Source organism: Sorex fumeus, unplaced genomic scaffold (assembly GCF_029834395.1).
Source record: "Sorex fumeus unplaced genomic scaffold, SorFum_2.1 ptg000122l, whole genome shotgun sequence".
Lineage (NCBI taxonomy): Eukaryota > Metazoa > Chordata > Mammalia > Eulipotyphla > Soricidae > Sorex > Sorex fumeus.
In genome coordinates, this window is record NW_026606179.1 from 10,660,264 (window position 1) to 10,686,092 (window position 25,829).

Sequence of the window (25,829 nt, forward strand, 5' to 3'; positions counted from 1 at the left end):
AAAGGAGAATTCACCAGGCCTGCCAGCGAATTCCTTCCTTATCTGTGTCCTCACGCCTGCTGGGGCTGCTTCCCAGGGCCCCTCCTGGTGGTCCCAGCACCGTGGTGAGGTGCAGAGTCGCCATATAGGGACTTTCCCCTCATTAGGGGGAGCCCTGGGCTTCCTGGACAGTGGGAGGTGGGGAGGAGAGTGAGGACAGGTGGGGAAGGGGGTGAGCCAGAGGGGCGGGATGGGGGGAGCGTGGGACCACTGAGAGGGGTGGAGTGGGGGGCTCCAATGTTGGAGGTACCAGGGAGCAGCAGTGGACCGAGCAGGGCTGGAGCCCCACAGGAACAGAGTGCAGGACCCAGAGATGAGAGGAGTAAAATGGACAGTGGGTATAAGCCGATGGGGGATGGGGGCAGAGCAGGGTGCCCTCACAGTATCCGGCTTCCATGACAACCTGGGGGTGCTGCAGAACAACTTTCTTGAGGCAAGGCGGGCAGAGTCCCCCAGCCCTAAACCCTCAGACCCGCTCCCCAGCGCTCCCCAGGTTCTGGCGGGAAGGGGGCGGGCAGAGGAGTCCAAGGGTCCAATGTCCGAAGGTCAGGCAGGCCCATGGTGAGGAGGGCACCCGGCTCAGGCATGGCCCCTGACAGCGGCCCGCGGAGAGTGGGGGTGCTGGGCTTCGGCCGCCTCGGTGAGTCCTGACCCCTTCCCACAGCCCCAGATCCGGGACCCCAACACTCCACGGTCAGTCTTGTGAGTGGGTGCACTGCAGACGCCTGTTCCCCAACCACTGAATCTGCAGCCCACCACTTGCCTTTCAGAACCTGTCCCTCCCCAGAGTCTCTGTCCCCCTCTCTGGGTCTCGGTCCCCCTCTCTCTGGGTCTCTGTTCCCCGAAGTCTCTGATTCTCTCTCTGGGTCTCTGTCCTTTTCTCTGGGTCTGTGCCTCTCTCTCTCTCTCTGGGTCTCTGTCCCCGTCTGTCTTCTAAATCACTGTCCTCCCCAGGACAGTCCCTCGTCTCCCACCTGCTGAGTCAGGGTCAGGACCTGGGCTTGGAGCTGGTCTTTGTCTGGAACCGGAACCCCGAACACATGGCAGGACAGGTGCCGCAGTCCCTGCAGCTCAAGAACCTGGCTGCCCTGGGGGAGAGGTCAGTGGCCACCCCAAAGCCCAGTCCCAGCCCTTCCGGGTCGCTGGGAATGGGACACCCTTGGCCTTCCTCTCTGGGGGCGGCAGGGGGACGCGACAGGCACTGAGAGACCCACAAGGGCCGAGCATCTCCCCAAGAGCCGCCGGGGTCTCCCCCTCGCCCAGGCACCCGGATCTCGTAGTGGAAGTTGCTCATCCCAAAATAGTGCAGGAATTTGGGCCTGGGATCCTGGAGCACGCCAACCTGCTGGTGAGCCCCCCCTTCCCGCCCCACTCCCCCTCCAGGGGCAGCCACCCTGGCTGCCTGACCTCAGCACCCCCAAACTGCACTACCCCAGGTGGGGTCCCCCTCGGCCCTGGCTGATGCCAACACCGAAAAGCGGCTCCTGGAGGCGTCGCGCCGCTGGGACCACTCCGTGTTCGTGGCCCGGGGGGGCTCTGTGGGGGACCGAGGACATCGCCCGGCTGGACGCGGCCGGGGGCCTCCAGGTGAGGTGCTGGGCTCCCGCGACGGGGCGGGGGGTCCGGGCAGGGCAGCCCGCGGTCGCCCTGACCCGTCCCCACCCCTAGAGCCTCCGCGTGACCATGGCCACGCACCCCGACGGCTTCCGGCTCGAGGGCCCCCTGGCCGCGGCGCGCTGCTCGGAGCCGCGCACGGTGCTCTACGAGGGCCCGGTCCGCGGCCTCTGCCCCTTCGCGCCCCGCAACTCCAACACCATGGCGGCCGCCGCCCTGGCCGCGCCCAGCCTGGGCTTCGACGGCGTCGTCGGGGTGCTGGTGGCCGACCTCAGGTGAGCCGCCGGGCGGGCACGGGCGGCGGGGGGCGGCGCCCCGCGCGCTGACCGCCCCGCGTCCCCAGCCTCACCGACAGGCACGTGGTGGACGTGGAGCTGCGCGGACCCCCGGGCCCCTCGGGCCGGAGCTTCGCCGTGAGCACGCGCAGAGAGAACCCCGCGCAGCCGGGCGCCGTCACGGGCTCGGCCACCGTCACCGCCTTCTGGCGCAGCCTCCTGGGTGCGCAGGGCGCGGACCCCTTCTCCCTGGCCCCTTCCTCTCCGTCGCCCTGACCGCCACCTGGCACCCGGCCTCTGTCCGGGCGCGTCCCTCCCCCTCGCTCGGGCGGCCCTCCACGCGCCACTTCTCTGGGCTCTCGGCCTCGCTTTCCTTTTTGTCACCACACCCGGCGGGGCTCGGGGGACGACCACCCGGGGTGCCGGGGCTCGGACCCACGTCGGCCACGTGCACGGCCGACGCCCGCCCGCGCGCCCTGCTCTTCACTCCTCCGTCTCCCCGCAGGTTGCTGCCAGCTTCCCGCCAGGCCCGGGATCCACCTCTGCTGAGGAGGCTGCGCCTCTCCCCACCCCCCCGCCCCGTCGCGCTGCGGCCTGGGTCTCGGTGTCCCCGGGTAGCCCCAATAAAGAGAAGCGGCGGTCTCCCTCCCAGGATTCCTTGCGGCCTTATTGGGACGCCGAGCGGCATCTTCGCACCCCGCGCGACGCCCTCGGAGGGGGAGGAGCTCGGCGGAACGCTCGGTCGCCAGCTCTCGCGAGAGTGTCCCCACGCTCTGGCCGCGGGGCTCAGCGCCGCAGAGGACGCGCGCGTGCGCGAAGGGCTGGGCCCGGCCAGCGTCCGCCGCAGGGGCCGACGGGAGTTGTAGTGTCGTATCCCCTCGTCGCGGCCGGAGACTTCCAGGCAGCCTCGGAGGGGCCGCGTGGAGCCCGCGTCGTCCCGGGGGTTGCCGGGAGTCGTAGTCCCGGCCCGCGGGGCCCGCCGGGAGCTGTAGTCCGCCCCGCCTGCCCCGTCAGCGCCGTGCGCCTAGCCGGGCACTCGGATCCCAAGAGCCGCCGCCCAGGGGGATGCGGGAGCCCCTGGTTCCGGGGAGCAAAGAGGCAGGCGGGGGTGAGGGGCGTTGCCAGGCAACGGGCGAGCTCGGGGGTCGGGGCCGGGGCTCGAGCGCTCGGGGGACGGGGCCCGGTTGCCAGGTGACAGGAAGAGAGAAGCCTGTAGTGAAGCGACAGGGGCGGGGAGTCGCCTGTTGCTAGGCGACCGGGGAGACCCCGCTGCCGGGAGACGGGAGGTGGCGGCCCCCCATTGCTAAGGAGCCGAAGCCGCGATGCTCTCCCGGATGCGGCCAGGGGTGGGGGGCGTCCTCGGTAGCTGGGTAACCACCCGGGACCCTTTGCCCGGGGAGTTGAGTTGGGAGGGGCCGCAGGGGCCCCTTCTCTTGGGATGGGTGCAAGGCAGAGGGCGTCTGTCGCAAGGGAGGCAAGCGCGAGCTTTTTTCCTCGGAGTCGGGGGGAGGTGGGCCGTGGCCCAGGGAGCGGCGACGAGAGGCACTGCCCTCCTGGGCTGCCCGGCCCCTGCCTCAGCGGAAGCCCGGGGCGGGGGTGGGGGCGGGGGGCGGCGGGGAAGGCTCAGACTCCCAGACTGGGGCCGCTGATCCCGACTCTGTGCCCCTCGCCCCCCGCAAGCAGGAGCCAAGGACGGCATGTCCCAGGCCCCGGCAGCGCCGCCCCCCAGCCCGCCCTCGGTGTACCACGAGCGGCAGCGCCTGGAGCTGTGCGCCGTGCACGCCCTCAACAACGTCCTCCAGCAGCGGCTGTTTAGCCAGGAGGCTGCCGACGAGATCTGCAAGAGGTGACGGGCGCCACGCTCCCCCCACCGCACCCCTCCCTCCAGGGTCCCCGCCACCCCTGCCACGTCCCCAGCCATCCCCCAGCCTCTGCAGTCTGGGGGCAGGGGGGCCTCTTGGGCACGGCCGGCCCGGCTTTCTGTGCCCAGGCAGTCCCAGACGCCAGCTCCAGGGCGCCTGCCCTCCGCCAGGCCTTTGCTTGCCTGTGCTCTGTGCCTGGCATGGTTCCCTGCTTTGGGCCGTCTGGAAGGGCCTTCCTGCCGCTTTCAGATATCAAAAGCGTGTTTATCTGGCCAACACATCCCACCCCCTGCCCTCCCGTCCCCACCCGCCCAGTTTCTCTCCTCCAAAGCCCCCGCCCCCACTCCCCGCCTGACCCTCCCCCCCTTCCCTGGTGCTCAACTCTGCCACACTATGCTTTGTCCAGGCCCACAGACTGTTTTCGACAGAATTTATGCAACAATGGGGGGGGGGGAGTGTGGTGCGCAGCTTTGAGGGGTGGGGGAAGAGCCCCCATGAAGCCTTCTCCATGCCTGCAAAGACACTGCAGTTCACTGCTCCTGCCGAGGAAACAACGAAGCTGTGGTTTAGAGGCTAGGCGCAGGGCCCAAGGGGGGGGGGGGGCGGGGCAGGGCACTCCTCCCCCAAGCTGCAGGACAGCTGCAAGCACTCCGGAGCAAGGGGGTGAGCTGGGAACAGGTGTCCAGGAGGCTGGGCCTCAGGGTCTGGCTGAGTCAGGGGACTTGACCCAGAGGGGCTGAGGTCCAGGGGGGACAGGGGCAGTGCAGAGAGTCCCTATACTGGGGGGACAGGAGGGCAGGGCTGGGGGCCGTCCACTAGGCAGGTTCTCACAGGCCCTGGACGCTCCTTCTCTGCAAGTTGCACAAAGGCTCCCCCTTTCCAAGAGTTGCCCTCCACCCCGGCTCTCGCCTTTCCTCGACCAGGTTGGCCCCAGACTCCAGACTGAACCCCCATCGCAGCCTCCTGGGCACCGGCAACTATGACGTCAATGTGATCATGGCCGCTCTGCAGGGCCTGGGCCTCGCCGCCGTGTGGTGGGACAGGAGGAGGTGGGACCAGAGCCCTCGCCACCTCACCAGGGAGCTGGGGGGGTTGCCAAGGGCGGAAGGAACGGGCAGTGGGTGGCTGCCTGGCAGGGGGCACCTGAGGGGCCACACCCAATTGTTCCTGACTCTGCTCAGTGGCACCCAGCCCTGGAGGGGGCTGTGATGGGGAATGAGGGGAGGCAGGGCTGGTGGGAGGAGGATGGCAGAAGGCTGGTGAGTGGCCCTTGGCTCTGAGGGAGAGGAGAGGAGGGAGGGCAGAGAGCGGGGTGGGCAGGGACCACAAAATTGGCTGCCGGCTTAGTGAAGGGTGGGGAAATGGATGGACAGACAGGTGACGGATAGAAAGTTGGACAGTGTAGGGGCTGGAGCCATAGCACAGTGGGTAGGGCATTTGCCTTGCACACGGCCAACCTGGGTTCGATTCCCAGCATCCCATATGGTCCCCTGAGCACCGCCAGGAGTAATTCCCGAGTGCAAAGCCAGGAGTAACCCCTGTGCATTGCCGGGTGTGACCCAAAAAGAAAAAAAAAGTTGGACAGTGTATGGACAGATGGTACATGGATGGATAGAGGGATGGACAAACAATGGCCAGTTCGGATGAATGGTTCATGGATAGATGGAAGGTGGATGGGTGGGTGGGTGGGTAGCTTGGTGGGTAGGTGGTTTGATGGGTGGGTGATGGTGGGTGGGTGGTAGCGGCTGGCAGGGTTGGGGCGATGGTGGTGGGTGTCTGGAGAGTGGGGGCAGCTAGGCGCCCCCTCGTGCTGACGCGCTGCCCCTGCCTCCTGCCCACATGCAGGCCCCTGTCCCAGCTGGTGCTGCCGCAGGTGCTGGGGCTGATTCTGAACCTGCCGTCGCCTGTGTCTCTGGGGCTGTTGTCCCTACCGCTGCGCCGACGCCACTGGGTGGCCCTGCGCCAGGTGGGGGGCATCTACTACAATCTGGACTCCAAGCTGCGGGCGCCAGAGGCCCTGGGGGACGAGAGCGGCGTCAGGTGAGGGACCGGGCAGCCCGGCCCTGTCACGCGGCAGTGCCCGGCCCAGAGACTCAGTCTCCCCGTTTCTCTGTTCAGGGCCTTCCTGGCGGCGGCGCTGGCCCAGGGTCTGTGCGAGGTGCTGCTGGTGGTCACCAAGGACGTAGAAGAGCAGGGCTCCTGGCTGCAGGCCGGCTGAGCTGCCCCCCGCTCCCAGCCCCTCCTGGACCCCTCCCCACACCACTGCTGCCTCAATAAATCTGTCACCTGCTGGGTTCTCGACTTGCTTCCTGCCCCGAGACCCCTGGACAACACGCCCCACCTGCACCCTGGCCAGGAGCCTGGAACACCGTCTGTTCGCCAGCAGCAGATGCTGGGGGTGGCGCGAGCACATGGGCCCCGCGAGGGCAGAGGCCTCCACGGCAACCCCCGGGGCCAGGCTGCCTCCTGAGCTATTCAGAGTATAATGGGGGCCCAGAGGGGCTTAGGGAGGGTGCGGGGGGGCACATAGCCCAGGCCAGCGACCCTGAGCAGAGGCAAGCCTACTGAATCGTGCCCCCGGGGTGCTGGGCACCAGGGTACGGGGTGGCGAGAACTTTCCAGAATCGGAAGTGGCCCTGGAGGAGCCAGAAGCTGGGGCAGGGTGCAGGGAGCTCTCCTTGGGGGGCAGCGGGGAGCTTGTGCAGGGGCATAGGTCAGGCAAGCTGGGTGCAATGCAGACTGATGCCCGCCCGGGGCAGCGGGCAGGACTGTCGTCGGGAGGGGGACAGGGTTGTCGAGGCTGATGGGAGGCAAGTGTAGGGGCAGAGCCCCAGGAGGAGGTTGTGTGGCCCCCATGGGAAGGCGGGGGGCCCTGGAACTCTGGCGGGGCCTGGGGGGGAGTAGGCAGCGAGGGAGGGGCAGAAGCGTGGCAGGAACTGGGGGCGCCGGGCTACAGTCTCCCCTTTGCTGGGGGGACACCCCGAGATGTCAAGACACTGCAGGGCCAGCGCCCCAACACTGGGGTGGTGCTGACTGGCTCCAAGTCTCTGTCCAGGTCCTTCTGGAAGCTTCCCTTGCCCCTCCCGCCCCAGACAGCCTGGCGGGCCTCAAGAGCTTCTATTCTTGGCCCAGCACGGAGGGCCTGTGGCCTAATATGGTGGTGCTGGGAGTGGGCTGGGGACCCCCCCACTCTGCAGGTGACGCCACTGCATGCAGGGTGGGCTGGGCAGGACAGTGGCACGTCCTGACCCTCACGTGTGGCCAAGCGGGGCTGGGCTGGTCAGGGCTGCTGCTCTCCATCCCCCCCGCCTTGCCGGGTTGGGGGAAGGGGCTGCGCTGGTCAGAGCAGGTGTGGGGACAGCTGCCCTGCCCCGTGCTGACAGCTGAGGCCCGATTTAGCTCAGGAGCCAGATAAGGGGGTGGCCCCGCCCCCAAGAGGCCCCTTAAATCGCCCCCTGGAGAACGGAGGGCGCCCAGCTGACAGCTCAGGTGAGAGAGGCCTCGGCCTCCATGCCAGACCCCTTCTCCCCTCACCCCCTCTCCTCGCCTCTCCCCCCCTGTCCTCTCCCTCTCTCTCCCTCCTTCTACTCTTTCCTTCTCTCTCCTTCCCTCTCTCCCTCTCCTCTCCCTCTTTCTCCTCTCCCTCCCTCTCTCCTCTCTCCCTCTCCTCTTTTCCTCTCTCCCTCACTCCCTCTCTGCCTCTCTCCTCTCTCCCTCTCTCCTCTCTCTCCTTCTCCTCTCCCTCTTCCTCCTCTCTTCCTCTCTCTCCCTCCTTCTACTCTTTCCTTCTCTCTCCTTCCCACTCTCCCTCTCTCCCTCTTTCTCCCTCTCCTCTCCCTCCCTCTCTCCTCTCTCCCTCTCCTCTTTTCCTCTCTCCCTCACTCTCTCCCTCTCTGCCTCTCTCCTCTCTCCCTTTCTCTCCTCTCTCTCCTTCTCTCCCTCTTCCTCCTCTCCCTCTCTCTCCTCTCTCTCCCTCTCCTCTCCCTCCCTCTCTCCTCTCTCCCTCTCTCCCTCTCTCTCCTCTCTCCTTCTCCTCTCCCTCTTTCTTCTCTCTCCCTCTCTCCTCTCCCAACCTCTCTCCTCTCTTCCTCTCCCTCTCTCCTTTCTCTCCTCCTCCTCTCCCTCTTTCTTCTCTCTGTCTCTACTCTCTCCTCTCTCCCTCTCTCCTCTATTCCTCTCCCTCCCTCTCTCTCCCTCTCCCCTCTCCCTCTCCCTCCCTCTCCCTCTCTTCCTCTTTCACTCTCTCCTCCTCCTCTCCCTTTCTCCTCTCTCCCTCTCTCCCTTCTCTCTTCCTCTCCCTCCCTCACCTCTCTCCCTCTCCTCTTTTCCTCTCCCTCCCTCTCTCCCTCTCTTCTCTCCTCTCTCCCTCTCCCTTCCCCTCTTCCTCTCACTCCCTCTCTCTCTCCCTCTCTCCTCTCTCCCTCTCTCTCCCTTCTCCTCTTTCTCTCCCTCCTCCCTCCCTCTCTCCCTCTCCTCTCTCTCCCTCTCTTCTCTCCTCTATCTCTCCCTCCCACTCTCTCCCTCTCCCAACCTCTCTCCTCTCCTCTATCCCTGCCCTCTCTCCCTCCCTCTCTTCCTCTCTCTTCTCTCTCTCCCTCCCTCTCTCTCTCCCTCTTTCTCCCTCTCCTCTCCCTTTTCTCTCCCCTCTCCCTCTCTACTTCCTCCCTCTTCTTGTTCTCCTCTTTCTCCCTCTCCTCCCTCCTATCCTGTCCTCTCTCTCCTCTTCCTCCCTCCCTCCCCCTCCCTCCCCCATTCTCGCTCTTTCCTTCCTATCTTCTCTCCTTCGCCCCCTCCCTCCCCTCCCTCCCCCAGCTCCAAGGCTCCCCCACTGCTGTCTAATAAAGCAGATTCTCTCACCTCTGCCTTCTCCTTCCTTCTCTGCTCTGCGCCTGCTCAGTGGGATGGGGAATGAGGACGGGGCTGCAGCACCATCCCCTGCACACTGAAGGGTGCGTGCTGCTCTTATCCAGGGCCACACCCATCGGTGCTCCAGGGTACTCCCGGCTTGGTGCTCATTCGGAACCACGTGGTGCCGGGGCTGGATGTCAGGGGCGCTCCTCGCCCTCCATCCTGCACTGCCTTTCCGCCAGAGGGCGCCCGTGTGCAGGATTTCCCTGCACTCCGCGCCCCTCTCCAGGGTGGGCAATGAGTGGGGGGCGGGGTGGGACGCTTTCGCCAGTGCGCATGCTCCTCGTGCCTGCCGCGTGTCCCCCTTTCCTCTGGGCATTTAAGTGCCCTCTTCGCTCCCGATTCTGTCGTGCTCACTGCTACCCTCTTCTGCTGCGGGGCGTACGGAACACGGACAGCCCGTCACGCTGCGAGGCCGGGCGCAGGAGGACAGCTGGCTCCGGGGGGCTGGCCGCAGGGCTGTCCCCTCATCTGGGTGCCCTCCTGTCTCTCCCCTCGGTCTTTCTCCAACTCTCCTGCTCTCCTTCAAGTCGCCCCACTTCCGTTTCTTATCCACTCCTCCCCATCTCTCCATCTCTTGTCTCTCTCCATCCCTCTAGACTCTTCCCCGTCTCCTTGTCTCTGTCTCTCCCCATATCTCCCCTACCTCCCGATCTCTCCAGTCACTCCCCATCTCTCTCCGTCTCTCCCATATCTCTGTCTCTCTTGTCTCTCTTGAGCTCGTCTCTATCTCTCCCCGTCTCTCCTGTCTTTCTTCATCTGTCTCTCCTGTCTCTCTCGTCTCTCCCCATCTCTCCCATCTCTCTCCCGTCTCTCCCCACCTCCCTGCCTCTCATTCTCTCATCTCTCCCCATCTCTCCCATCTCTCTCCATCTTTCCACATCTCTCTTGTCTCTGACTCTCAGTCTCTCTCTGTGTCTCCTATCTCTCCAGTCATCTCTCTCCAACTCTCATCTCTGTCCATGACTTCCATCTCTTTCCGTCTCTCCCATCTCTCCTTCTCTCTTGTCTCTCCCATCTCTCCCCCTCTCTCCATCTGTCTGTGCCTATCTCTCCCTATCTTTCTTCATCTCTTGTCTCGCCCCATATCTCCTGTCTCCCATCTCTCTCCATCTCTCCTGTCTCCCCCATCTTTCCCCCTCTCGTCTCTCCCTCTCTCTCTGTCCCTCTATCTCTTCTATCTCCATCTCTCATTTCTCCCCATCTCTCCTACCTCTCCCATTGCTACACATCTCTTGTCTCTCCCCATATCTCCCCTATCTCCCGATCTCTCCAGTCACTCCTTATTTCTCTCTCTCCATCTCTCCCATCTCTCCTGATCTCTCCCATATCTCTGTCTCCTGTCTCTCTTCAGCTCATCTCTGCCTCTCCCCATCTCGTCTCATCTCTCCTTTCTTCATCTGTCTCTCCCGTCTCTCTCCATCTCTCCTGTCTCTCCCGTCTCCCCCATCTCTCGTCTCTCCCGTCTCCATCTGTATCGTCTCTCCCATCTCCCATCATCTCTCATCTCTCCTGACTCCCTTAATCTCTCTTGTCTCTACCATCTTACTCCAACTCTCTTGTTTCTCCTGTCTCCATCTCTCCTGTCTCTCCCATCTTCCTCCATCTCTCCTGACTCTCCCGTCTTCCTCCATCTCTCGTCTCTCCCATCTCCCTCCATCTCTCATCTCTTCTGTCTCCCTCCATCTCTCATCTCTCCTGTCTCTCTCCATCTCTTTCGTCTTTCCCATCTCCATCTCTCCTGTCTCTACCGTCTCCCTTCATCTCTCCTGTCTCTCCCATCTTCCTCCATCTCTATCGTCTCTCCCATCTCCCTCCATCTCTCTCATCTCTCCCGTCTCCCTCCATCTCTCATCACTCCTGTCTCCCTCCATCTCTCATCTCTCCTGTCTCTCTCCATCTCTCTCGTCTCTCCCATCTCCCTTCATCTCTCCTGTCTCTCCCGTCTTCCTCCATCTCTATCATCTCTCCCAACTCCCTCCATCTCTCCCATCTCTCCTGTCTCCCTCCATCTCTCTCGTCTCCATCTCTCTCGTCTCTCCCGTCTCCCTCCAGCTCTCATCTCTCTTGTCTCCTTCCATCTCTCCTGTCTCTCCCGTCTCCCCCATCTCTCTCGTCTCCCTCCATCTCTCATCTCTCCCATCTGCATCTCTGTTGTCTCCATCTCTCTCGTCTCAACCTGTCTCCCTCCATCTCTCTTGTCTCTCCCATCTCCCTCCATGTCTCTCATCTCTCCCATCTCCCTCCATCTCTCGTCTCCCTCCATCTCTCGTCTCTCCCGTCTCCCTTCATCTCTCCTGTCTCTACCATCTCGCTTCATCTCTCCCGTCTCCCTCCATCTCTCGTCTCCCTCCATCTCTCTCATCTCTCCCGTCTCCCTCCATTTCTCATCTCTCCTGTCTCTCCCATCTCCCCCATCTCTCTCATCTCCCTCCATCTCTCTCATCTCTTCCTTCTCCTTCCATCTCTCATCTCTCCCGACTCCATCTCTCCTGTCTCTCCCGACTTCTTCCATCTCTCTCATCTCTCCCATCTCCCTCCATCTCTCCTGTCTCACCCATCTCCCTTCATCTCTCCTGTCTTTCCCATCTTCCTCCATCTCTCATCTCACCTGTCTCCCTCCATCTCTCCTGTCTCTCCAGTCTCTATTCATCTCTCCTGTGCCTACCATCTCCCTCCATCTCTCATCTCTCCTGTCTCCCTCCATCTCTCATCTCTCCTGTCTCTCTCCATCTCTCGTCTTTCCCATCTCCCTCCATCTCTCCTGTCTCTCCCGTCTTCCTCCATCTCTGTCGTCTCTCCTATCTCCCTCCATCTCTCCCATCTCTCCCGTCTCCCTCCATCTCTCATCTCTCCTGTCTCCCTCCATCTCTCATCTCTCCTGTCTCTCCATCTCTCTCGTCTCTCCCATCTCCCTTCATCTCTCCTGTCTCTCCCATCTTCCTCCATCTCTATTATCTCTCCCATCTCCCTCCATCTCTCCCATCTCTCCCGTCTCCCTCCATCTCTCTTGTCTCCCTCCATCTCTCCCATCTCTCCCGTCTCCCTCCATCTCTCTTGTCTCCCTCCATCTCTCTCGTCTCTCCCGTCTCCCTCCAGCTCTCATCTCTCTTGTCTCCTTCCATCTCTCCTGTCTCTCTCGTCTCCCCCATCTCTCTAGTCTCCCTCCATCTCTCATCTCTCCCATCTGCATCTCTGTTGTCTCCATCTCTCTCGTCTCAACCTGTCTCCCTCCATCTCTCTTGTCTCTCCCATCTCCCTCCATGTCTCTCATCTCTCCCATCTCCCTCCATCTCTCGTCTCCCTCCATCTCTCTCGTCTCTCCCGTCTCCCTTCATCTCTCCTGTCTCTACCATCTCGCTTCATCTCTCCCGTCTCCCTCCATCTCTCGTCTCCCTCCATCTCTCTCATTTCTCCCGTCTCCCTCCATTTCTCATCTCTTCTGTCTCTCCCATCTCCCCCATCTCTCTCATCTCCCTCCATCTCTCTCATCTCTTCCTTCTCCTTCCATCTCTTCCATCTCTCCTGTCTCTCCCGACTTCTTCCATCTCTCTCATCTCTCCCATCTCCCTCCATCTCTCCTGTCTCACCCATCTCCCTTCATCTCTCCTGTCTTTCCCATCTTCCTCCATCTCTCATCTCACCTGTCTCCCTCCATCTCTCTTGTCTCTCCAGTCTCTATTCATCTCTCCTGTGCCTACCATCTCCCTCCATCTCTCATCTCTACCATCTCCCTTCATCTCTCCTGTCTCTCCTGTATCTCTCTATCCTCTCATCTCTCCCATCTCCCTACATCTCTCCTGTCTCTCCCATCTCCCTACATCTCTCTCATCTCTCCCGTCTCTCTCCATCTTTCTCATCTCTCCCGTCTCCCTCCATTTCTCTTGTCTCTCCCATCTCCCTCCCTCATCTCTCCCATCTCCATCTCTCTTGTCTCCCTCCATTTCTCTCATCTCTCTCGTCTCCCTCCATCTCTCCTGTCTCCTTCCATCTCTCCTGTCTCTCCTGTCTCCCTCCATCTCTCTCATCTCCCTCCATCTCTCCTGTCTCTCCCGTCTCCCTCCATCTTTTTCATCTCCCTCCATCTCATCTCTCCCGTCTCCCTCCATCTCTCATCTCCCTCCATCTCTCATCTCCCTCCATCTCTCTCATCTCTCCCCATCTCTCTTGTCTATCTCTCATCTCTCCCTTCTCCATCTCTCCTGTCTCCCTCCATCTCTCCCATCTCCCTCCATCTCTTTCATCTCCATCTCATCTCTCCCGTCTCCCTCCATCTCTCCTGTCTCTCCTGTCTCCCTCCATCTCTCCCATCTCCCTCCATCTCCCTCCATCTCTTTCATCTCATCTCTCCCGTCTCCCTCCATCTCTCCTGTCTCTCCTGTCTCCCTCCATCTCTCCCGTCTCCCTCCATCTCTTTCATCTCCCTCCATCTCATCTCTCCCGTCTCCATCTCTCGCCTCTCCCTCAGTCTCTCATCTCTACCATCTCCCTTCATCTCTCCTGTCTCTCCCATCTTCTCCATTTCTCCTGTCTCTCCCGTCTCTCCATCTCTCTCATCTCTGTCTTTCTGTCTCCCCCTTTCATCTCTCTTATGTCTCTTTCTCCATCTCTCATTTCTCCTGCATCTCTCCTCTCCTGTCTCTTCCCATCTATCTCTCCCATCTCTCCTATCTCTTGTGTCTCTCTCCGTGTCTCCCATCTCTCCAGTCATCTCCCTCTCATTTCTCTCCATGTCTCCCATCTCTTTCTGTCTCCCCCATCTCTCCCCTCTTCATCTCTGTGCCTATCTCTCCCTATCTCTCTCCATCTCTTGTCTCGCCCCATATCTCCTGTCTCCCATCTCTCTCCATCTCTCCTGTCTCTCCCATCTTTCCCCCCTCTTGTCTCTCCCCATCTCTCCATCTCTTGTCTCCAGCTCTCGTTTCTACCTCTCTCCCATCGCTACACATCTCGTCTCTCCCATCTCTTGTCTCCCCATCTCTCGTCTTGCCCCATTTCTCCATCTCTCCCTGTCCCTCCCCATCTCTCTCATCTCTCCATCTCTTCTATCCCTCTCCATCTCTTTCCTCTCTGTCCCTCATCTCTCTTTCCTGTATCTCCTTGCTCCATCCCTCCTCTCTCCATCTCTCCCGTCTTTCCATCTCCTTGTCTATCCTTAATTCTCCATCTCTCCATCTGTCTATTCCCATCTCCCATCACACCTGTCTCTCTCCAGCTCTCCTCTCCCCATGTCTCATCTTTTTATCTCTTCATCTCTCCCATCTGTCTTTATCTCTTATCTCTTCCATCTCTCTCCCTCTTATCTCTCCATCTCTCCTCTCCTGCCTCTCTCCATCTCTCCCGTCTCTCCCATCTCTCTCCATCTCGTCTTTCCCATCACCCTCCATCTCTCTCATCTCTCCCGTGACCCTCCATCTCTTTTCTCTCCCATCTCCCTCCATCTCTCCTCCCCCTCCCATCTCTCTCCCATCTCTCTCCATCTTGTCTCTACTGTTTCTCCATCACGCATCTCTCCATCTCTCGTCTCTCTCCAACTTGTCTCTCTCCATTTCATCTCTCCCGTCTCTCTCCATCTCTCCTCTTTCTCATCTCCCGTCTCTCTTGTCTCTCCCCATCTCTTCTCTCTCTCTCATCTCTCCCATCTCCCTACATCTCTCGCGTCTCCCTCAATCTCTCATCTCTACCATCTCCCTTCATCTCTCCTGTCTCTCCCATCTTCCTCCATCTCTCTCGTTTCTTCCATCTCCCTCCATCTCTCCTGTTTCCCGCCATCTCTCCCATCTCCCTTCATCTCTCCTGTCTCTCCCGTCTTCCTCCATCTCTCGTCTCTCCTGTCTCCATCTCTCTCATCCCTCCCATCTCCCTCCATCTCTCATCTCTTCCCTCTCCCTCATCTCTCCTGCCTCCCTCCATCCCTCTTGTCTCTCCTGTTTTCCTCCATCTCTCCCATTTCCCTCCATCTCTCATCTCTCATCTTTCTTGTCTCCATCTCTCATCTCCATCTCTCTCGTCTCCCTCCATCTCTCATCTCCCTCATCTCTCCCCATCTCTCTTGTCTCTCTCCATCTCTCATCTCTCCCTTCTCCATCTCTCCTCTCTCCCATCTCCCTCCATCTCTCTCCTCTCTTCCCATCTCTCATCTCTCCCATCTTCCTCCATCTCTGTCTCTCCCGCCTCCCTCCATCTCTCGTCTCTCCCATCTTTCCAGTCTCTATCTCTGAATCCCTTCACCCCTATCTGACCCCACACAGGCTCACTCTTTTCCTGGTCCCCCTCGCCCCTGACAGGTGTCCCATCCTCTTCCTCCTGTGTGGCCCACACCAAATGTGTGGGAGGGCCGGAGCTGGGCCCCCTCCACCAGTCCCCCCTCCCTCCCAGAGTCTGGAACCTTCCTTGTCTTCTCCCTCAGAGCTTCACCCATGCTCAGCTGACCTGTCCCTTCGGGCTCTGCCCTGCCTGATCTGGTCCCTCCTCACCTGCCCCCAGGCCTGGGGTCTCCTGCCCCACCCCCCACATCTGCCCCTTGGGGCCAGGCCTCCTCCCCTCTCCAGCACCCCCCAACCTTCAAGATAGCTCTTTCCAAGCCCCACCATTCTCCCCACCACTGCTCTCTCCCTTTTCCCCTTAGTTTTTGTGTCAATCAGTGATGCTCAGGTTACTCCTGGCTCTGTGCTCAGGGATCACTCCTGGTGATGCTCGGGAGACCCTGTGGGGTGCTGGGGATCGAGCCGGTGCACAAGTCCTCCCTGCTGTCCCTCCTGAGGGGCTCCTCCTTCCGCCCACCTTCAGTCTCTCCTCTGCTCCCGACCATGGGCGTGGGTGGCTGAGTGGCCTTTGTGACCTTTCCTCTCTCCTCGGTCTATTTCCACGACTCCGGACACTGAGTGGAGCATCAGGCCGCCCCAGAGCCCGGGAGGAGCAGTCAGGCTGGACAGTCGAGTGCGGACAGGCACACAGGTGAGAGCAGGGCAGGCCGCCGCCCCCTTCCGTGTGGTCTCCACCCTCAGCCTCATGCATTTGTCCCCTGCAGCGCGGAGGAAGCCTTCTCCAAGGACGCGGCCTGCGCAGGACACTGGTCTCCACCAGGATCCACGACCACGCAGGAAGCCAGGAGACCCGGGCCCGGGGCAGCTACCACTTCCTGGCGGCAGCATCTGGAACTGCACACTCTGACCAGCACTGCGGGGCGGGGGGCTTGGGAGCCCCATTCCTACATAAACATCGTATCCACAAGCTTCCTGGTTGTCCGTGGTTCTGTGGGCAGGTGCAGATGGAGCTGGGCCGAGGAGCAGGATACAGGGAAGGCTGGGACGATGTGGCCGTAGTTTGGGGGATACAGGCAGTTGGGGTCTGGGGTGGGTCTGCAGGTGTCCCTGCAGCACGAGGTGGGTCTGTTCCAGTGAGTACCCCTCGAACAATGGGCCCCGCAGACTCACCCAAGCAGGAATGTGGGGGTCTTCCACACCGCCCCCAAGGCCTGGAGGAACGGCACCCTCCACCATCCCCGCCCCGTCTGTGAGAGCAGACCCGGGAACTGGCAGGAGTGGAGGCGGAGCTCGGTGGGGGTCGCAAGGGGTGTGACCAGGCGCCGAGGGCAGTGCCCCTCACTTGACTCGAGGCAGGAATTCAAAAGCACGAGCGTCTAAATCCACTCTTGGCAGAGGTGCGGGTGCTCAGTGCCCGAGGGGGAGTGGGAAACCACAGGCACCACCCCACTGCGATGGCCCAAAGCTGCAGAGTACCCCGCCTGGCCAGCAGGGAGGGGATGGGGGTTGGACTCAGGGCCTCAGGGCAGAGCAGAGGCCTGTTCAGGGCCAAGGGAGCACTGATGAGGCTTCCACTGGTGGGTAGTAGGGAGTGGGCACCCCAGGTGGGCTGGGGCAGCAGGGACCCACTGGGGAGGCCGGGTCAGTGCAGGGAGGGAGGCTGGGACAGTAGACGGGTGACATCAGTTACCCGGGTTCTTGGGGTAACCCCAGCTGAGACACCAGTTCTGGATGCTAGTTCCTCCCAGCACGCATGCGGCCTCTGTCCCAGCCCACCAAGCCAGCTACCCGGCACTGTTTTGGTCATGACTTTATTTTGGTTTGGGGGTCACACCTGGTGTGCTCAGGGGTGCCTGAAGGGGCAGGGATGAACGCTGGGCCCCAGTAGGGCCATGCTCGAGTCTGAGTTAGCTCCTGGCCCGGTTTTGCTTTGACTTTTAAAGTTTTCTTCAAACCTAGAAGTTCCGTCTCCTGGTGGGCAAAGAATTCCACAGCCCTGTGGGGTCGGGGTGGTGGGGAACAAGATGCAGCCTGGGACCCTCAGGGCAGTCGGGGGCACTGTGAGAAGCTGGTAAACAAAGGCACGGAGGCTGCTGAGAACTGGCCTGGGGGGCAGGAGCCTGGTGGGGGAGGGCAGATGGGTGCTGGGTGCACACACGTACCAACAGGGCTGACAGAGGGCAGGGCAGGGCGAGGAAGGCCCCCAGGAAGAGCCCAGGAAACAGGGCTTCCCATGGGCAGAGGCCCCTCGGGGAGGGGGAGCACAGCAAGCTGCAAGGCCGAGTCTGTCACCGTCCGCTGGCTCCACCCTGGCCCCCGCCCTGGCCCCCGCCCTGGCCCCCTGCATCGGGTGCTCCAGACATCATGAGGAACAGGACGACGGGAATGATGTACATCCACTGCCAGGCGGAGCAGGAGAGAGAGGGAGAGAGGGAGAGGGGGGTGAGTGGGGGCGCCCCGGGGCGGGGGAAGGCGGGGTGGCGGGTGGGCAGGGCAGGGCCGGGCCCCCTAGGTTACTACAGGCGGCGGGGAGGGTCCTCACTCAGGCCTCCTGCGGCGGCGGCGCAGGCCCCGGGCCGGCGGGACGCAGAGCTGTGAGCAACACGGCCCCCCCCAGGATGAGGTGCCACTGAAGAGGGAGGGGCGCAGTCAGGGGCCGCGTGGGACCCCACGTCCCCCTGCATGGCTGTCAGGTCAGGCGTTCTCGCCCGTGAGGCTGCGGCCCACCAACCTCCCTCTACTGCACCCCCACATCCTGGGGGCAGCCTGGCCTGTCTCGCCCGAGCTGCTCTGCCCACAGGCCCTGGACCTGGGGGCCCCCAATGCCACTCCCCACGGCCAGCCCTAACCCTGCCCCGGGCTGGAGGCCCCTTCCCCAGCACCTGTGCCCCCAGATCCCAGCCAGGCCCCTAGGCTCACCCCAGGCTATGTCCTCTGTCCTGGACCCTGGTCACCCCGAGCCGGCCCGGCCCCACACCAGTCTCCTCTGGGGCCCCCCCTGCCATCCCCCAAGGCTGGCCAACTCGCTCACGTATTTGGCGAAGAAGGATTTCTGCTCCTGTGGGTTCCGGGCCTTCTGCGCCTGCTCCGACTCCAGACGCTCGATGAAGGCAGCTGTCTCGGGGCTGTGGGGACACAGGACGAGGGGCTGGACACCCGGACACCCAGAGGCGGCAGGAAGAGTGGGGGAAGTTCCGTGTCCCCGCCACCTCCCCCTCCCCCGGGGCTGTCACCACTGTATGTCACAACCACCCCACAGTCCCCCTGACCTGCCCTCACCCTGGACCCGTCCCACCCGCACCCCAACCCCTGTCCTGTCACCCCACCCCCATCCCGTCACCTCAGACCCCATCCCGACCTCACCCCGGTCCCCATCCTGCCTTTACCCTGACCCCCGTCCCGCCCTTACCCCCACCCCCGGCCCGTCACCCCGGCCCTGGCCCCCCGCTCACCCCGGGGCCGGCAGAGGCAGCTGCAGCTGCACGGACGTGTTGAACAGCTCCAAGTCCACGTCCTCCACCTCGCGGCCCTGGCAGCCCCCGGGAAGCGTTACCACGGACACGCCCACCACATTGCCTGCCACGTCCACGTGCAGGGTCAGCTGGTCGGACAGGTGCGACTCCACCAGGGAGCACTGCGGGGGTGGGAAGAGGCAGGTGAGTGAGGTCCCAAACCTGGACGGTCTCCGCAGGCAAGGCCAGGACAGGCGGGAGAAGGGCCTTACCGCGGGGACGAAGGAGGACACGTAACTGCCAGCTCCAGCGTCCTCGGGGGTGCCCGGCCGCCGGGGGACCCGGACACGGTACAGGCCGTTCACAGCTGCCACGTCCTGCAGGGGCGGAAGCGGGAACATGAGCCACAGGGGCCCCTGCACCCCACTCGGGAGCCTGTGCCTGCCCATGCCCCATTACAGGTGCAGTTGGAGGGGACAGGGAGGCTGTGACTGCGATTCCCCAGAGCGCCACACAGGAGGGGCCAGGGGGTCTCCAGTATCTCCTGGGTGAGCACGCGGCCACCCGCTGAGGCCTGCACCCGCTGCAGCCGCCGCTCCCCCCGTGCTTCCTCTGTTCCCCATCCCACAGCAGATGGGGGGCAGGTGTGGGGCTGGGGGCTCTGGGAAAGCAGCATTGCCTGGTTCTGCCCACCCCGAGCTCTTCCCCAGGACGCCTCAATGAGGGCCAAAGCCTGGCCTGGGGGTGGGGAGGCGTGGGGTTCAGGATTCCCGCCAGTCCCCAGCCCCTCCCTGCCGCCCCCCCATCCCCTGTGGCCTCACCCGCAGCCGGCTGCGCTCCTCCTCGCTGAGCTGCCGCTGTGACAGGGACAGAGAACCATCTTGCTGGTTCCAGAGCAGCGAGCCCCGCTTCCGGAAGTGGGCATCGTCATCTGTGGGGAGCTGGGGCTCAGCGAAGGGCCCCCGCCTCCCAGAGCAGCGCCTGGGTGCTGCCTCTGCCAGTGCTCCCGGGTCAGTGACGGGAAGGACCTCACTGAGCCTCAGTTTCTCCAAAAGCACAACACAGGTGGGATCCCAGGGTGGTGTGAGCAGGTGGGACAAGTCTCAGTTTTGCCATTTTCTCACAAGGCCCTGTGCCTCAGTTTCCTCTTTGGCTGCACTGCCCATCTGTGGCAGGACACCAGAGCTCCAGCAGCCAAGTGACCGCCTCCACCCAGGGCCTCACAAGGCTGGACTGACAGGTGCGGGGGACCCCTCATGGTGCAAACAAGAACAAAGCTGTTAGCACGTGGGCATCGCGGACTCCTGCCCTCCTTGGTGTACAGGCGAGACTGGCATGACTCACCGATCTCAAAAGAGTGCTCCAGCAACAGCGCCACCGTGCCGCAGCCCTCACCTTCGCGGGCCTCTGCACCCACCTGATGGGGAGACAGGAAGAGCTCCAATGACCACTGACAAGCACCCCCAGACAGCCCAGGCAGGGCGCGCAGACACCAGGACTGAGCCACTGGCTATCTTGGGCTGCGCCACACTCATTCCCTACTCTGAATCTGGGGCCAGGGAGAACGCACCAAGGGCTAGAGTGCCGATTTGTGCATGGGCAGCCTGACCCAGCCCTGCAAGGTCCACCAAACACCAGCTGAGGTGACCCCCCAGCACTGTGCTAGGAGCAGTCCCTGAAAACTGCCAGATGTGTCTCTCCAAGCAAGAGGGGTGGGGGAGTCAAAAAGCAAAGAAACAAATTCTTTCTGAAATCCCCCAGACTGCCTTGAAAATGAAACTGGCAAGAGAGAGTGACCTCCATTTCCAAGACAATGGTCTGCTCCAGGGATGGCTCGGAGCTGGGAAGCCTAGGTTCCACGGTCCCTCCTGGCGGGGCACGCGGGGCAATATGGGGTGCCCGGGATGGAACCTGGGCGTTCAAGACAAATGCCCTCCGCACAGTACTATCGCTCTGGCTGCCTTCATGTCTCAGTAAATCTTGTTCAATAAAATACTATCTTGCCTCACCTTATTAAGAGCCCCTTGACCATGATGCTCGCTGCATGATTCTACTAGCAAACACATTCAAGGCTCCTCGCCTGCCTTTTCCTCATCTCTCCAAGCATCCCGGGCACCTCCAGCCCAGACTGGCACCTCGGCAACCCAATTCCAGCCCCGCCTTTACGCACATTCATGAGCTGAGCGGTCCAGCCTCTCTCACGGGCACCTCACCCGCACCTGATTGGTCCGATTCCCACCGGGCCCCGCCCCCTCGTGCATATTCATGAGGAGACGCCTCCGGGTCCGCGTCTCCAGTGGCCCGGCGTCTGGCGACGGTTACCGGTCCAGGCGTCGCTCGGAGCCGGAGGCGTCCCCTCGCAGTCACCACGGGGCCTGCCTGACAACTCCCCTATCGCTGTCTCCCCCGCGCGGCTCCCGTACGTGCAGGCCCGAGGCCCCTTTCGCCACGGTTGTCCCCTCGTTTAACCCGGCGCAGCAGGCTCCCACCTTCACCGGCGCGCCATTCCCTTCGGCGGGAGCTACTCACCCCCCGCGCAGCGACCCCGGACCGGCAGCCGCTGCCCCGGGCTCGGCTGGGTGCCGCTGCCGCCACCAGCAGAAGCAGGAGCAGCCGAGTGGCCTCGGCGCCGGCCACCGCCATGTTGGCGCCTCCCCCGCGGGCCGCGGAGCACGGCGGGAGGTGGGAGGGAGACGCGCGCCGCCCCGGCGCCTGCGCACTAGGCCCGTCCCTTGCGGTGACGTCACAGTGAGGCCTCTCCGGTGACGTCAAGCCCTGTTGTGACGCCACACTGGGCTTTCTCCCCTCTTTTTTTTTCCCCGCGGCTCCTCCCTCCGATCCCCTAAGATCGGGGCATGGCACTGAAGGGGAGGTATGACTCTGAGCCGGCCCTCAATGGAGCAGGTGAGGGGGCGCAGGAGGGACGGCCCGCGGGAGGGCCGATGGGACACCCCAAACCGAGCCTGGGCGTGGGATTACCGGGGCGGGGAGCACGCGAGGACCCCCTCCAGCGCGCCCCCTGCTTGCAGCGCTCGCCGCGGGCCGGCCCGGACGGCTCCAGCGCCACCTGAGCGGCGAGTTCGACCAGCTGCGAGACTTCCCCATCTTCGAGAGCAACTTCGTGCAGGTGTGAGCCCCGCCAGAGCCCCGTGTGTGTGACGGGGAGGGGTCCTGCGCGCCCCCTCCTGCTTCTCGCCGCCCCCTCACGTGTCCACAGCCCTCTTCTGGGCGGCCTTTCCCGCACACTTCCATCATCCTTTAGTTTCTCTGCATTCTGGCCTGAGTCCACTGGTGCCTGAGTTCACCCCCAGCTGACACTGGACCTGACCCTCGCCCCCTTATACTGATCCCTCTCATTTCTGATCCCCTCCCCATTCGTGCCGCCTCTAACTTGTGACCCTTGCCCCAGGTGACCCGCTTAGGAGAAGTCGCCAACAAGGTGACAATGGGGGTGGCGGCTTCCAGCCCAGCCCTGGAACTCCCGGATCTGCTGCTGCTGGCCGGACCCGCCAAGGACAATGGACGCCTGCAGCTGCTCGGGTGACCGCCGGCACCCTGGACCTCCACCGTCTCAGCTTAGGGTCCCCCGCCAGCCTCTCTAAGGCTGCTGGTCGTCCAAGACAGGACTGTGTGTGTGGGAGGGAGGTATGGGGAAGCAAAGTCGTGCTGGACACGGGCAGTTCTCAGCCTACAGGGGTCCCTGGCGATTGTTGTCCAGCGCGGCCATTCCCGCGCTTTGCTTCTGACCCCCCTCAGCCCATCCTTCAGAGAGGAACAGGGAAAGCCCCCGTAAAAGGGCTTTCAGAGAACGAAGGGACTTGGCTTGAACACAAGCTCCTCACAATCAGAGCGCTTCTCCGGCTACTACAACCTGCCCTTTAGGGTCTGATTTTGGGGGGGCAGGGAGGTCATGTCCTGTGCTAAGGGGAGCATATAGTGCTGGAAATGGAACCCAGACTTTCCACTTGCAAAGCCTGCACTCCAATGCTTTAGATCATCTCCCCATAGCCCCCCTTTTGTTTGTTTGTTTGTTTTGGGCCACAGCTGTGCTCAGGTATCACTCCTGATGGTGCTCAGAGGACCCATCCAGAGTCAGCTGTGTGTAAGGCAGATAACCACCCCCACACCTCATGCTATTTCTGCCCAGGAATTTTTGGTTAGTTTTTGGACCGCATCAAGTGGTGCTTAGGATTCACTCCTGGCTCTGTGCTCAGGAATCACTCCTGGCAGGAGGCTTGGAAACTATATGGGGTGCTGAAAATCCAACCCGGGTTGGCTGTGTGCAATGCAAGTGCCCTCCCTGCTGTACTGTTGCTCCTTCCCAGAATTTTTATTTATTTAGGTCACACCCAGCGATCACAGGGGTTACTCCTGGCTCATGCACTCAGGAATTACTCTTGGCGATACTGGGGAACCATGTGGGATGTGAGGGACTGAATCTGGGTCGGCCACGTGCAAGGCAAACACCCTACCCGCTGTGCTATCACAAGTGCTCAGTGCCTGGAACCGTTAAATCTGGGGGCCTAACCTCAAGAGTCACGGTTACGGGGCAGTTGCTCCTTTGAGTGGCTGCTACTCACCTCCTCTCCCTCTCTTTAAAAACAGCCCAGGGGTGGGGCCGGAGAGAGTACAGCAGGGAGGGTGTTACCCCATGTGATCCCCATCACCGCATAGTGTCCCCCCAAGTACCACCAGGAGTGACTTGAGTACAGTCACGAGGAAGCCATGAGCACCAGTGGGTGTAGCCCCCAAAACAAAAATAAAAGCAATAGGCTGGGGCCGTTAGTCCAGCCAGGAGGGCATTTGCCTTGAACGCGGCAGACCTAGGTTCTGATATCCCATAGGGTTCCCCCAAGCCCCGCCAGGAGTAATTCCAAAAAGCCAAAAGAAAAAGAGCAGTCCGTATTGCATTGGGCGTTGTCAGGAGAGCCCCAAAACACGAAGCCACTAGCCAGCTTGCCTGCTCACATGCCCCTGGGCCCTTACTCAACATCCATGTCCTTTGGGGAGCACTTTGCACCCCCCAAACCTTCTGGACACCACACAAAAGTCAAGCGGATGAAAAAGTGAACTTGGCATCCATATCCCAGAGGGGTGACTGGGGGTGGAGGTGCCCCCCCAAACTTTAGAAAGGTTCCTCTTGGATTCTCTGAGCTGCAGATACGGGTTGGAACCCCAGCACCTCGCTATTCCACTCTCTCATGGGGAAGTACGAAGGGACAGCTGCCTGGACCGTAGGGTCTTTCGGGGCCACAGAGCGGAGTACCTGGGGGGCATCTGCAGTGAATTGACATGGGTATAGACAGGAGAGATGGTCAGACAAGGTGTGGGCGGGGCCTCTAGGGGAGAGGCTGGAGAAAGGGTTGAATCTGAAGGGAAGGCCTTGGGGTCAGCTTGAGCCTGCCAGGCTCGTGCGCAGGACCCCAGTGTGTGCCAGAGGGTGCGGGAGAGAGACCCAAGGGGCCTGATGATGTCCAGGTGAGGCTGTGGGTCCTCCTGGAGCGAAGAGGTTCAAGTAGCGCCCTCTGGTGGCCATGTGGGGCAAGTAGGCCGGAGAGAAGTCAGAGTTTAGCCACTAGACAGGGAGCTTGAAGGGATGATGGAGCTACAGGGTTGGTGTCAGGACCATGTGCAGCTGCGAATAAGTCATAGCTTTTAGCAAGGCACCCAAGTGGAGATCAGAAGGCCAACAATCCCCCAGACAGAGGAGACATTTCTGCTCGGGCCCTGCAGTGCCCGAATCAGCTGGTCCACCCCCCTGGTGCACTATGACTTCCACAGTTGCCCTCAGTGATGCTGAGGGAAGACCAAGCGATGCCAGAGACTGAGTCAGGGTCAGTCACATGCAAGGCGCGTGCCTTAGCCCCTGTGAAGTTTCTCCTGCCCCAACTGCAAGAGTTTATTAATTTTGGTTTCAGTGCTCAGGGATCACTCCCAGCGGGGCTCAAACCCAGGCTGGGGGCAGTGCAAGGTAAGTACCTTATTCACTGCAGGCTCAGGGGCCCCCAAAAGCAAGAGCATTCACGGAGTCGGGGTGTGGTTAGAATAGGACAGCGGGCAGACATGGATGCAGCGTCCAGTTGGAGGCTTAAGGGTGAGGACCAGCGGGAGGCACCAGGGAGGGAGCTGGGGATTTACGGTGCTCAAGGGCCCGGGGAGGAGGGCTGAGAGTGGCTCAGGTGGGAGTGCTTGGGGCAGAGGGACAGGACAGCAGGTAGGGCGTTTACCTTGCACGCGGCTGACCCGGGTTCAATCCCCGGCATTTCATATGGTCCCCGAGCACCACCAGGAGCAATCCCTGAGCTCAGAGCCAAGAATAAGCCTGGAGTATCACAAGGTGTGGCACCCACCACCAAAAAAAGGGGAAGTGTCAGCTCTGCCTGTGGGAATCCTGATTCAGTCCCCAACCCCATCATCTCAGCCCCACACCTGACCCGGTCAGCAGCTGAGGTTGCCCCTCCCGCCCGCCAGGCTGTTCCCCCTGCAGTTTGTGCAGCTCTTTGTCCACGATGAAAGCCACTGGCAGCTGAAAGTCAAGTTCCGTACAGGCCGCGCCTTCTACCTGCAGCTGCGGGCCCCCCCGGAGACCCGAGACCGGGAGTTCGGCCAGTGGGTACGACTGCTGTACCGGCTGCACTTCCACTCGGCTGTGGGCGCCGTGCCCTTCACGCAGGCCTGCTCGGCGCCCGACTTCTGGGAGGAGTCGGATGAGGAGAGTCTGACGGGGCAGGAGGTGAGCCAGTCGGGCAGGAAGGTGCCCTGGAGTGTGATGAGTGTGATGGAGGAGTCGGGGTGTGTCAGGAGCTGGGGCTGCGCTCCTGGGTCAGAGGGAGGAGGGGGCGGTCCCGGCTGAACACAGTTCAGTTCTGCCAGGCCCCGGGGGGGTGTGGATGGGATGCGTTGGAACCTGGGGGGCCTTTTCTCGGGGTCCCCAATGTCCTGCCTCCCCACTCTGTGCACAGACCCCCACCCCCGAGCTGTGTTCCCCACCCTGGGTCTGACCACCCATCTCACACACAGCTGGACACCATGGAAGCCAGACTGGACCCACAGGTGTCGGATCTGTGGGGGCTCTGAGCCCAGCCTCCAGAGGCAGCAGGAGAAGGGCCAGCCACCTTGGAGCGGGCAGACAGATTATCGAAGTTAATAAAGATCCACCACTTCGGAAGCAGCTACCCCGTTCCTTCCTGAGGGACCCCCTGGGGTCTCTCAGCATGCCCCTCCAGGCCATCGTGGGTTGGGGCCTTGGGCACCTCCTGTCACACTGGGAGTGGTTCTGAGGTCACCTGGGCGACTGCGTGTTTGCCAGGACAAAGGGCACCTCCCAAAGAACGGTGGTCTCCGGGGGGGTCTTCCACCCAGGCTGCCCCTGGCTATGCCACCCTCCGCGCCCGCAGAAGAAAAGGACAGGCG

General features: G+C 62.1%; 4 protein-coding genes across 10 annotated transcripts; 3 read left to right on the top strand and 1 right to left on the bottom strand.

Moving 5' to 3' along the window:
- The first annotated feature begins 575 nt into the window (after positions 1-575).
- On the top strand, positions 576-2,557 carry ASPDH (aspartate dehydrogenase domain containing). Its single transcript, XM_056136693.1, is given in 8 exon segments — positions 576-679; positions 994-1,138; positions 1,303-1,387; positions 1,476-1,568; positions 1,570-1,626; positions 1,708-1,928; positions 1,997-2,151; positions 2,434-2,557. Coding segments are annotated over 8 exon segments (882 nt in total). The 5' UTR covers positions 576-597; the 3' UTR covers positions 2,478-2,557.
- A 291-nt stretch (positions 2,558-2,848) lies between these two features.
- Positions 2,849-6,039, top strand: JOSD2 (Josephin domain containing 2). Of its 6 annotated transcripts, none has more exons than XM_056136588.1 (5): positions 2,849-3,034; positions 3,608-3,774; positions 4,714-4,839; positions 5,636-5,830; positions 5,909-6,039. In XM_056136588.1, exons 2-5 carry the CDS (start codon positions 3,626-3,628, stop codon positions 6,006-6,008), a joined length of 570 nt encoding a protein of 189 aa, XP_055992563.1. In that variant the 5' UTR covers positions 2,849-3,034; positions 3,608-3,625; the 3' UTR covers positions 6,009-6,039. The 6 variants fall into 6 exon arrangements, with proteins under 6 accessions (XP_055992563.1, XP_055992566.1, XP_055992562.1 ...); XM_056136591.1 differs by having other exon boundaries at positions 2,849-3,026; positions 3,612-3,774; XM_056136587.1 differs by having other exon boundaries at positions 2,850-3,034; positions 3,611-3,774.
- A 10,867-nt stretch (positions 6,040-16,906) lies between these two features.
- EMC10 (ER membrane protein complex subunit 10) lies at positions 16,907-21,093 on the bottom strand. Of its 2 annotated transcripts, XM_056136400.1 has the most exons (8): positions 20,946-21,093; positions 19,761-19,833; positions 19,238-19,347; positions 18,689-18,793; positions 18,417-18,598; positions 17,996-18,089; positions 17,507-17,593; positions 16,907-17,363 (listed from the first exon to the last, which is right to left on the bottom strand). In XM_056136400.1, the coding sequence occupies exons 1-7, from the start codon at positions 21,057-21,059 to the stop codon at positions 17,507-17,509; spliced, it is 765 nt and encodes a 254-aa protein (XP_055992375.1). In that variant the 5' UTR covers positions 21,060-21,093; the 3' UTR covers positions 16,907-17,363. The 2 variants fall into 2 exon arrangements, with proteins under 2 accessions (XP_055992375.1, XP_055992374.1); XM_056136399.1 differs by lacking the exon at positions 17,507-17,593.
- A 178-nt stretch (positions 21,094-21,271) lies between these two features.
- Positions 21,272-25,493, top strand: GARIN5A (golgi associated RAB2 interactor 5A). The gene is made up of 5 exons (XM_056137013.1): positions 21,272-21,320; positions 21,446-21,543; positions 21,826-21,956; positions 24,888-25,149; positions 25,437-25,493. Exons 1-5 carry the CDS (start codon positions 21,272-21,274, stop codon positions 25,491-25,493), a joined length of 597 nt encoding a protein of 198 aa, XP_055992988.1.
- Positions 25,494-25,829: the final 336 nt, after the last annotated feature.